The 12,036-nt window shown below is 46.9% G+C and overlaps 1 protein-coding gene across 10 annotated transcripts in view; it reads left to right on the plus strand.

Moving 5' to 3' along the window:
- FLVCR2 (FLVCR heme transporter 2) overlaps nt 1–12,036 on the plus strand; it is a 77,511-nt gene that overhangs the window by 24,848 nt on the left and 40,627 nt on the right. Inside the window, exon 1 of one of the 10 annotated variants that reach the window (XM_016926463.4) lies at nt 2,467–2,591. The exons of the other annotated variants lie outside the window; for them this stretch is intronic. Coding sequence (XP_016781952.2) covers nt 2,538–2,591 — 54 coding nt within the window. The 5' untranslated portion in view covers nt 2,467–2,537. Of the gene's footprint in view, nt 1–2,466; nt 2,592–12,036 lie in introns of those variants that run through there. 10 annotated transcript variants of the gene reach the window in all.

Raw genomic sequence — 12,036 nt, forward strand, 5'->3', positions numbered from 1 at the left:
TTCTCCTTCTTCCTTATCCCTTCTCTTGTCCACCTCCCCTCTATCTCCACATCTTCCCACTAAATGGGAAACTTCCCAGAGGGCCAGAACCTTGGCTGATGATAGGGACAGGAGGCAGAGAAATTCTAGGCAGAAAAGGGTGGGGTCCCTGGCGAGGGCCCCACCCTCAAGCCTGAAACTGCAGCCCGAAGTGAGAACTTTACATCATTTTCCTGCTGGAATGTTGCCTTTTCCAAAACCACTCCTGGCCAACCCCCATCCTATAGCCTTAAAACCCCCAGGCTCTACTGACAGAGAGCAGAGAAGGGGAGAAGCATTAGCCAGACATCAGAGAGAAGCAGCTTTACTTTAGAGGGACGGCTGGACAGCGGGACTTCAGAGAAGAGTCAGCTGGGGACAGCCAGACCTCAGGGGTGGAATACCTTCCCACTCCATCTGCTTTCCACCTCCCCTTCCCACTGACAGCCACTTCTATCGGCAATAAAATCCTCTGCATTTACCATCTTTCAATTCGTTTGTGCTATCTGATTTTTTTCCTGGATGCCAGGTAAGAGCTCAGGATAGAGAAAGCTGTCACACTGGCTCTCTGCCCTCATGAAAAGGCAGAGGGTCTATTGAGCTGTTAAACACTTAAGCTAAAGGAGCGCAGTGTAACAAACACACTCTGGAGCTTCAGGGGTCACAGATACTCCCCCCTTAGATGCTGCCGCAGTACCCTCATGGAGTTTTTCTCCTGCTGGTGCCCAAAAGCGATCACTCCAGCTCCTGTGCCCGCTTGCCTGTGTGCTCCCGCTCCCTCGAGGGGTTGAGAACTGAGGGCTAAGTGAGGCACCCCTGTCATGAAGCCCACAAAGGGGTCAAGGAAAATTTTCTGTTTCACTGACACATCTGTCCTGTGTCTCAGAGCAAGGCCCTGGGCATAGCAGCTGCTTGCAGATGGATGGGCAAATTAACAAGTTTTCACTTCCTGAAAGAAATTAAGATGACCAGTCAGTTAACTGAGAGTTCAGGTGGTTGGAGGAGAAGATTCTCATGCCTGGGTTGTCTTCTTGATTTGACTTTTTCTTATTCCTTATGTGGAAAAAGCTACTGAATCCTTACAGTGTGCGTTGGACTGTGCCAGGCCGAGGGTGTTGAGAATACTGTCGTCTACGGCCATACCACCCTGAATGCACCCGATCTTGTTTGATCTCGGAAGCTAAGCAGGGTCAGGCCTGGTTAGTACTTGGATGGGAGAATACTGTCGCTAGATCTGCTGTGTACCCTTTGACAAGTCTCATAACTTTCATAGGTTTGGGCTTCTTTGGTAAAATAGCATTCATATTGGCAACTGCAGAAGCTACAGGAAGGGATTCAATGAGACAATATGTGGACAGCATTTAGATAGTAGTTTCTCAGATAAGAAGTGCTAAATGAGGTCTGCTGTCATGGCACATGCCTGTAATCTCAGCACTTTGAGAGGCCAAGAGGGAGGATTGCTTAAGCCTAGGAGTTCAAGACCAGCCTGGGCAACATAGTAAGATCCCTGTCTCTACCTAAAAAAAAAAAGTATTAAATAAAGAACAGATGTTTTCAGTACCATCATCAATAAAGGTAATCGCCTCTGTCTTCTGTTGGTTCTGGATCTAGAAAGAGAGGCCAATACTGAAACCTCTCCTAATACTACCGGACATTGCCCCAGTGTGGATGCAGTGTGGACAAGCAGGGCAGCTTCCTTAAGGTGAAGGTTGAGCTGATTCTTAATGAGTGAAGTGACCAGGAGTTGGTACATAGGGGAGGTTGGGCCATTCCAGGAAGTATCCCAGTAGTATCCTGATGGAGACTTGTGCCTCTTGAGAGCTACTTAAACTAAAAGCAATACGGGTGCAGGAAGTTAGTGTAATATTCCCAGAGTGCGGTGATGAAGACTTTGGAGACTCTGGGGTGACACAGATACTCACTGGGTCAACCCCTATGCCTGTGCACAAGACTTTAGTCTCACAAACCTAAGACTGAAGGAAGCGGGCAGGTGTAGGGGGACCGGGCGGGGGGCACCCAGGCTTATCAGGTGTTCACAGCTATTTTCCATCTCCTTGTTCTTGATCTTTTTCCAACAATGCTGTTAACAGGATGTCCTTCCCTTGACTTGAACTCCCCCCAAGCCTCAACATCAAACAGCCCTGTGTGGATTGCAGGATGTAGGTTGGAGTGCCATCAAGGATGATTAAAACAACAACCACCACCACCACCATCACCATAGGGTTAAGGTGATATCTGGTGTTTCCTCTTCTTTCTTTCTTGACCTCCTGACTTCTACCTAGCACCATTCCCAAGTTAACCCAGTGGAATATCTCCCCTCCCTTGATTCTACAGAGCTAAGGGCCTTTTTCTTTGGTGAGTCATTCATAGGTGGGAGGGCACCCTGTAAGCTCTGGTGGCCCAGCCAGACACTTCTGCTTTCTGACTTGATTACAGGCATCTTTCCTTTTTCATGCTGTGCAAAAACTTGAGCTCAGCCTCTCACCCCAACACAATTCAAGACGCAGCCTTGTCCCAGCATGAGCGCAGATAACAGCAGCACCATCTGTGTTTGTAGAAGCGTGAGACAGGAGGTGAGGATAGATCTTACTTCCTTCCCAACTTCTTTGGGTTCAGCCGTGTGTCCGGAGCCTCAGGAGGGAGGAGTGTTTGCTTTGGCTCCCCTCCGATTGCTTCTCCAGAGAGGAGTTGAACACAAGTATTTTTCAGTTCCAGGAGGCTGCTTTTGATTGCACAGCCCTGCCAGCTCCGGAAAAGAGGGACACAGAAGCTGGAGCAAGGTTGGGGGCTGGTTTTCTCCTTTTTTTCTTCTTCTCTCCCCTGGAAATTCCTGATTTCTGCATACAATGACTGGGTTGACATGGCTGGGTCTCCTTTGGCGGCTCTAGAGGTAGCTGTCTGTATGCAAGTCTATTTGCTGTGTTCATCTACTGGAAAACATAGGAGGTGAGCAGGCATAAGGCACTCGTGGGCTTTTGTTTCGTTTTTTGAAACAGTGTGTCAGTCTGTCGCCCAGGCTGGAGTGCAGTGGCATGATCACGGCTCACTGTAGCCTCAACCTCCCTGGGCTCAGGTGATCCTCCCACCTCACCTCATCCTTTTGAATAGCTGCAACTACAGGCTCATGCTACCACGCCTGGCCAATTTTTGTATATTTTTGTAGAGATGGGGTTTTGCCACGTTGCCAGGGCTGGTCTTGAACTCCTGGGCTCAAGTGATCTGCCCTCCTCTGTCTTCCAAAGTGCTGGGATTACAGACGTGAGCCAGCACCCTGGTGAGGCATCCATGTTAAAGCAGGGTTCATTCTCAAGGCTGTTTTTTTGGGGTAGTAGCTGCCTTTTGAGCAACCTAGGCCTCCTTAGACCTTTATCCCGGGCTTCCTGTTGGGTGCTGGACAGGTTTGTGGAGACACCCATTTGAGCACACCCAGGATTCATCCCTTCTCTGCTGAGAAGCTAGACAGGAACACACCTCTCTCCCACCATTCCTGCCTAGGGTACGTAGGGGAAGCCAGCAGCTGAGAATTCTCTTGATTTCCTTCCTCAGAGTGGTGGAGATCAATTGTTTCTAAAGTATGCTGCATGAGTCTCTGCACCAGAACCACCTGGGTGTTCATTAAAAATGCAAATTCAGAGACTCACACTTATAATCCCAGCCCTTTGGGAGGCCAAGGCAGGAGGATTGCTTGAGTCCAGGAGTTGGAAACCAGCCTGGGCAACATGGAAAAACCCCGTCTTTACAAAAAATTAGCCAGGCATGGTGGTGCATGCCTGTAGTACTAGCTACCCGGGAGGCTGAGGTAGGGGGGATCACCTGAGCCTGGGAGGTGGAGGTTGCAGTGAGCCAAGATCATGCCACCTCACTCCAGCCTGAGGGACAGAGTGAGACCCTGTCTTAAGAAAAAAAAAAAGCAAATTCCTGGGCACCAGAGCAGACCCAAGGAATTAGCTCCTCTAGGTTGGGACCCAGGAATATGTATTTTTGATTCACCTTCTAGGGATTCTGATGCCTACTGAAGTTTGAAAACTCCTGGTATAGAAGCCATGGAAGCTGGACCCAGCAGCCATGTTTGGGGCCTCCAGCAGGATACCTGTCCTCTTTGGGCATCAGCTTTTTTTTCTATAGCCAGAATGCCTGCCTCACAGGGTTGCCATGAAAGCTAAATGAGGCAATGTCTATGTGAAACAGCTCCTGGAACCAAGTAAGCCTTCTGTAAACATTTACTGAATCCACATCTATCTTTTCCCTCTCTACCAAACTCATGTTCTACAACATTCTAGTGTTAAAAAAGGTAAATGGAGGTGCAATTAAAATTTTTTTAAGAGTTTATTTGAGCAAACAGTGATTCATGAATTGGCTGGCTCCAAACCAGAAGTGGTTCTGGATCATCCTGAGTCTCAGACCATGTCTTCTGGGGATATGATGCTGCTTTGTGCCTTTTTGAGACTCAGCAAGGTTCCATGGGAAGAGAGCAGGGCTGGGAATGGAACCTCAGAAGTCTCGATGTTGATGATTAGCTCTGTGACTTCAAGTTGCTTCAACTCAGTTATGAAGTAGAGAAGACAGTTTGGCCCTGACAGGTCTCTGCTTCCTCGTCTGGACTTTGGGCATCCTGCTCTTGATCTCACTGGGTGGTTTTGAGGCTCTGGTAATATATTGGATGTGTAGGTGCCTTGAAAATGGTGAAATATTTTGCCAGTGTTGACTTTTAGTGCCCTTTCTTGAACTCAAAAAGAAAGGGGGGCTCGGTGTGGTGGTTCACACCTGTAATCCTAGCACTTAGGGAGGTTGAGGTGGGAGAATCACTTGATGCCAGGAGTTTAAGGCCAGTCTTCGCAACATAGTGAGACTCCATCTCTACAAAAACAGTTAAAAAGTTGGTTGGGTGTGGTGGCACGTGCCTGTAGTTCTAGCTACTTGGGAGCTAGAGAGGATCACTTGAGCCCAGGAGTTTGAGGTTACAGTGAGCAGTAGTTGCACCACTGCACTCCAGCCTGGGCAACAGTGTGAGATCTCATCTAAAAAATTAAAAAATACTCTGGACTTGCCCTTTGACAGTAGAATAAAAAGGGCTTCTCTAGACACACATCGTGTCCTGCCTGGATTGGGGGCCATGCCCTCCATGTAGAGGGCTCAGCACTCCTGCCTTTACACCAGCTCATGGTTCAGGATAAGCTCCATCATCCTTACCGTAGGAGACTCTCTCAGAGCTTCTGGGTTTCAAAGCCTTCCTCTCATCGGCAAAGAAAGGAAGCTATACTTGCTGATTTGATCCTCTTGAGCTGAGCTGTTCGGCAGCTCCAGGAATCCTGTGGAGCATTCTGGTTCTTTTTCATTCCAGGAAACTGACCACTTGCTGCAGAAGGGCCTTTTGCCAGGAGTGGCACGATGCAACGTTTGAGTCTATATGTGCCTAGGATGGTTCCTCTCTTCAGTGTAGGAAAATGGCTGTGGTGGCATAGCACAGAACTGATTCATCCCCACCCTCAGGACATAGGCCTGGGAGTGAGAAGTTTTATCCTAAGGGCATGGTGGTCCTGGCCCTACCAAGTTTTCTCACAGCCCCTCACAGTTAGCAAGTGGCAGTGATCAATGGTAACAAATGGGGATCGGTAGGGCTTGGACAGCCCTTGTGAAGATGTTGGAACCCTTAGGAAGATGTTGCAGTTTCCGTTCAACAAGTTTCTCTCTCCAGAATTCTTATATCTCTCCTTAGGGAGGAAGGTTCCTCATTGTCTTCCCTGGGTATGGCTGCCCCCGTATTCTCATGCTGCCCCACCAAAAGCCATGTCCTTTATTAGTGTGCCCCCATCCTGGGCCAGACCTCTGTCCCTTGCAAATAACCCACACAGTCCCCTGGCTATCACATCTTTGTCTCTGTTCTACAACAAGTTCCTTGAATCCTGCTTGTCCTGAATTGCATCCCCTCCAGCCAGCTTCCCTATGTCTTTCCAGTTGACAGCAGGCAATGAGAGAAATGAAAGCCACTAAAGAAGGCTCTCCTCCCCTTGGCCTGTCATGTTTTTTTTTTTTTAGACAATGCACCATAGCCTTTATTTTATTTATTGAACAAATATTATTGAGCATCTACTCTGTGCCAAACAACAAACATTTTCACAGCTGGGGATGCAGCAATGAATGGGAAAGGGAAGGTCCCTGTTGGCAATAGCCCTCTGTTCTTGTAGAGTTCACATTGAAGGGAAGAGAGATTACACTATAAGCCAGTCACACCGGAGCGGCTAATGGTGCAAATGTCAGCCCAAGTAGGAGGGCAGGTGACTTCAGAGCAGGATATTAGGAGATGTTTTTAGCTAAGCAGGTCCCTGAGTAACTCCCTAAATAACAGGGCCCGATCTAATGGTGCTGCAATCTCTCTCTTTCTCTCTCTCAGGGCGTTATAGATGTGAGTGACTAATAGTTTTTTTGGTGTAAGCTTGAGATTTCTTTTTCTTTCCAGCTGTCTGTCTGGGATCCTGAGGCAAGCTTAGTTAACTTATGAAGTTGGCTTCTTAGGAAAAAGCTACATGGGTCCCATCCTATCTATTTCTTGAAGTGCATGCTCCAGAGAAACTGGGTTTTGCCCATGGCAGTCCATGAAGCAGCAACTCTTCCAGGGCCTGCCAGTAAGTAATTGGCAGTAAGTAAGTTTTACCCCTGAAAAAATCAGAATAGGAGGGCTATTACCAGAAAGTCCATCCAGATTTAGAAGGAAACATGGGAGGATTAGAAACATTGGTCGTCATGTGAGCATCCCTTTTAGGAATGCCAGAATGTTGCCTTGCAGACAAAGGAGACAATTATTCTCCTTTGGGCTGTTTTATCTGTCAAAGGTCAGGGAGTGGCACGTTTGAGTTGGGTTAGTGTTAAGGGAATGCAGAAGACCGGAGAATCCCTCTGTTGGCTGTTGATTGCTGGTGTCTGGGACAGAATTGGTGGGCAATCAGTGCCAAAGCATTTGAATGGCGCTTTGCACATCGCCTACTTCAAATGTGAAAACTTTGGAGTAAGATTTGCATGATGTGATCTGATGTGATCTCAGCTGGCCGGGTGGTTTGAAAGACACCCACTCATTTTTCCTCCTTCTTAGCCGAGTCATGGGGAAGTTCTGTGACCACTGGCTTTCAGCACAGTCAGCTAGAGGGACATTAGTGTATTGAAGTGACAGTGATTTGTTCTCTCACTGAAAGAAAAGGCAGTGGATTCTTCACTTGTGCACCCAAAGTAGACCTAGGCTGGCCCTTTGTGGAGTTCACCATGAGGACAACTTCAAGGGGAACACCAAGTCCTTAAAAGGAGGAGTGTGTGCCAGGAAGCTCCTGAGTTCATGATGACAGAAAGCAAGCATAAATACCGGGCTTAGCTAAAAAAATAAAACACGGCCTTTGTCGGTGTTCCTTTTTTTTTTCTTTAATCAGAAAACTTTCCTTGTGAAACTCATTTTCTTCACCTAAACTTAGCAACTTCTCTGTTTACAGCCTAGTGTATCTCTGCTCTTCAGCTAACTTGCACCCCCCACAAAGATGAGGAGGAAACCCAACACCAAGGCTGTAGGTCAAGATCAAGGTATATTACATTATAAACCGGGTGAGAGTGAGCTCCTTGTCTTGCATCTTTCTCTTCCCTTCTGAGTAGGGTGCCTAGTATGCAGCAGGTGCTCAATAAATACTGAGTGTAGGTCTAAGAGTGAGAAGTTGATTGGTCTGCATTCGAATCCCCTCCATGCCTGATCTTGGGGCACCCCAAATGAGAGGTCTTCCCTGTCTGCGGGCTTCCTTAGGTCATTTCATCTGGCATCTACTTGCTTTGGGTGGTTAAACTCTTACAATGCAGCAAACTGCTACTGTGCCCAACTTGTTTACTGCAGAGCAGCCTGGAAAGACTTGAGTGAGGTTTGAGCTGTACAGTTCTAACAGTTATTTCTTCACTCAGAAAATATTTCCTGAATGCTGTCTCTGTTCTTGTGATTGTGTCAGATGTGGTATGCGGAAGGGTCATATGAGCAAATGTGAGTCAATGTCCCTGTCCTCAAGGTACTAACAGTTTAGTTTGGGAGACAACACACTACACAAAAAGAGACAAAACTAAGCGTGACATAAAAACAAGAAACCTGTAAAGTGTAACTGTGGCAAAGAAACCAAACTGTAGCTGGAGACACCTCTCACCCTTGCTTCCTCCAACAGCTACACATTTGGGGACATTTGAACTACAGAATGGAGCATATGAGACTGGAGGGAGTGTCAGGTGTTTGAGGGCAGTCACTTTTCTGTGGCATTCACCTTGTCCGTTGAGGGCTTTGGAATCAGATAGCCAAGGGTGTGAATCTCAGTTTTGCCAGGAGAAGCTGTTTTGACCTTGGGCAAATTATAGAGGCTTTCTCATCTGTAAAAACCAAACCAGAGGCCAAGGCACAGTGGCTGATGCCTGTAATCCCAGCGCTTTGGGAGGCTGAGGCAGGTGAATTGCTTGAGCCCAGGAGTTCGAGACCAACCTGGGCAACATGGTGAAACCCCGTCTCTCCTAAATATACAAAAAATTAGCCAGGTGTGGTGGTGCATGTTTGTGGTCGCAGCTACTTGGGAGGCTGAGGTGAGAGGATTGCTTGAGCCAGGGAAGTAGAAGCTTCAGTGAGCCAAGATCGCACCACTGCACTAGCCTTGGCAACAGAGTGAGACCCTGTCTCACAAACAAACAAACAAACAAACAAACAAGCAAAAAAACCCACAAACAAAACCCAAACCAGAGATGATGGTGCCAACTTCAGGGGGTAGTTGTGAGGGCATAGATGAAATATCATGTGAAAAAGCCTTTAGCATGCTGTCTAACATATAGCAGACACTCAGTACATATTCACCTCCTTCCTCCTGGTTTGAGTAACATTTAAGACCAGCGCCTTTAACCTAATGGATAAGAGTACAGATTAGTACTGATGGCCAGAGCTTGAAGTTCAGCCTCATCGCTTACTGTTATGTGACCTTGGGCAAGCTACTTAAATGCCAATTTCCTCCACTTTAAAATAGACATTAGGGGAGCACGCCTTCTATTTTATGGAGTGAAGTGTTGCCCCCCAAAAGAAAAAAATTAATAATTAAAAAATAAAATGATTCAAAGAGTATATATATTTATAGGGTGCTTTGAGCACAGTGTATCAGCTCTCATCGCTATTATTATCTTCCCTAGGGATCAATGATTGTAGGCTATCCTAATTTCAGTAGCTGCTGCTTCCTGCATTTCTCTAACCTCTTTCACCCAAAGAACTGAGGGAATCCAGGAGTCAGGGCAGTAAAAGCCACCAGCATAATCACAGCTTTCAGGACAAACCCTGTGATGGGGGCGGGAGCTCGAAGGAAGTCTGGAGTTGGCCAGCTGTAACCCTACTCCCTAAGTTCTTAGAGATCTTAGCTTAGCCTTTAAATCCATAAACCCCCTTCCTGAGTGATTTTCCACCAAATCAATGAGGTTGTTTAGATTGTCTTTGTCTCTGAAGGCCTGCTACCTCCTTGATCCCGAGTTGACCTTTTCAAAAGAAGCCTTGGATTTGGAGATTTCACAAATAACAGTCATATGAGCGGTCTTTGCCTGGACATTATCGGTTACCGTGGAGCCGCCTGGCATTCCTGGGTGCTCGGGGCTCATTCTCATGATTAAGCTCAAGCTCTGGGTTCTTAGTTTTGCAGTGTCTCGCAGCCCCAGCAGCCACCTTAGACTCTCCTTGCTTCTTTCTGGGGCATCCGCAGACTCAGTCCCAAGACCCCCTGCCAAACCTCGACTACATGTCCCAAGGTAGCTTGCCTGGCAGAGTGCCTTCACTCTAGCCTGGTCTCTTCCACTTGAGGTCTTGGAGCCCTTGTTTATTCTCCATGTTGCTAGATCAGTTATTCACTAGCAGGTATAAGCAAACATCTAAATGATGCTGGCCAAGGGGTAGAGAGCAGTATTTATAGCAACAGAATTATGGACTGGAGTGTGCAGACTTGCCTAAACAGTACCAGCTTTGTGGTGTTTCAATGCACACAGCACTGTGTGGGCATGGGCAATGAGTGTGGAAGTCACTTCCACGTAATTCCCCAGGTGGACATGGTCCTGGGAGATGGAGCTTGTGTTAGTCCGTTTTGGATTGCTATAAAGGAATATCTGAGGCTGGGTGATATATAAAGAAAAGAGGTTTAATTGGCTCACGGTTCTGCAGGCTGTACAGGAAGCATGGTGCCAGCATCTGCTTGACTTCTGGCGGGGCCTTAGGAAGCTTCCAATCATGGTGAAAGGCAATGATGGAGCAAGAGTAGGAGCAAGAGTAGGAGCAAGAGAGAGTGAGGGGGAAGATGCCACACAGGTTTAAACAACCAGATCTTAGGAGAACTAATTATTGCAAGGAGAGCACCAAGGGAATGATGATGGCACTAAACCATTCATGAGAAATCTGCCCCCCTGACCCAATCACCTCCCACCAGGCCCCACCTCCAACACTGGAGGTGTTACAATTCAACATGAGATTTCTTTTTCTTTTTCTTTTTTCTTTTTTTGAGATGGAGTCTTGCTCTGTTGCCCAGGCTGGAGTGCAGTGGCACATCTTGGCCCACTGCAACCTCTGCCTCCCGGGTTCAAGCGATTCTCCTGCCTCAGCCTCTCGAGTAGCTGGGATTACAGGTGCACATCACCATGCCCAGCTAATTTTTGTATTTTTAGTAGAGATAGGGTTTCACCAGGTTGGCCAGGCTGGTCTCAAACTCCTGACCTCAAGTGATCCACCCACCTTGGCCTCCCAAAGTGCTGGGATTATAGGCATGAGCCACCACACCCAGCCTCAACTTGAGCTTTAGAGGGGACAACATCCAAACCTATCATGCCCCTTTACATAGTAACACTTTCTCCCAAGTTGTCTGTGCAGCTGAAGTTTTCCTCAGCTGCCCTACTCTGTGAACTTAACTTCAGATTAATCTTTAGGCCATAAAATCATTGGTAGTATGCATAGAGGTATGTAGATATACACATTTACCTAATAACTGTATCATGTAAAACATCCTTTGGCAAGGACAGCATCATACTGAATGCTTTAAAATTGCTCATTTGGGTTGATGGGCTTACAGTAATCCAATGTGTGGAAGTCTAGATTGAACCTCAATGTATCTTTTATGAGGCTCTTATTTTAAAAGGATCCTCAACCATGCTTTTTAAAGTATCAAACTATCTCTGAGAACCTTGTCTAGACTTAAATTTCCAACCACATCTTTCCACAGTTCTGGGCTCACATGACAAATGTGCAGTGGCAATGGTGCTTTCCTGACATGCCAGTTAACTGCAGCTCATTCTTTCAACAACCATGTATTGAGTAAGCACCAGACTAGCAAGTATCAGAAAAATGACTGACAACTCAAAGATTAGAGGAAGTTAGAGCAAGGCAATCACGCCTAGTGAGGATCGTCAAGGAAAGCTCTGTGAGAGAATTCACATGGTGATGGGCTCTGAAAGATTAAAAAGGGGATAACTTGGGATAAAGGTATAGACGAGATGATGGGAAAGTTGGAATCATGACTTGTTCAATCTGGCTGGAATATAGGGGATTTATAGGGATACAGAAGAGAAGGGTCTGGAAAGGAAGGTTGAAACTAGCAAAGACGGCTGTATTAGTCTGTTTTCACGCTGTGATAAAGAACTGCTTGAGACTGGGTAATTTATAAAGAAAAGAGGTTTAATTGACTCACTGTTCCAAATGGCTAGGGAGGCCTCAGGAAACTTACAATCATGGTGGAAGGGGAAACAGGCACATCTTACATGGTGGTAGGCAAGAGAGCGAGAGAGAGAGCGTCTGAAGGAGGAACTGTCAAACATTTTTCTAACCATCAAGTCTTGTGAGAACTCACTACCATGAGAATACCATGGGAGAAACTGCCCCCATGATCCAGTCACCTCCCACCAGGCCCCTTCCTTGGCACGTGGGGATTACAATTCGAGATGAGATTTGAGTGGGGACACAGAGCCAAACCAAATCAATGGCTAAGAACAGTAGCTGAGGGGTTTGGA

This window comes from Pan troglodytes, chromosome 15, assembly GCF_028858775.2.
Source record: "Pan troglodytes isolate AG18354 chromosome 15, NHGRI_mPanTro3-v2.0_pri, whole genome shotgun sequence".
NCBI lineage: Eukaryota > Metazoa > Chordata > Mammalia > Primates > Hominidae > Pan > Pan troglodytes.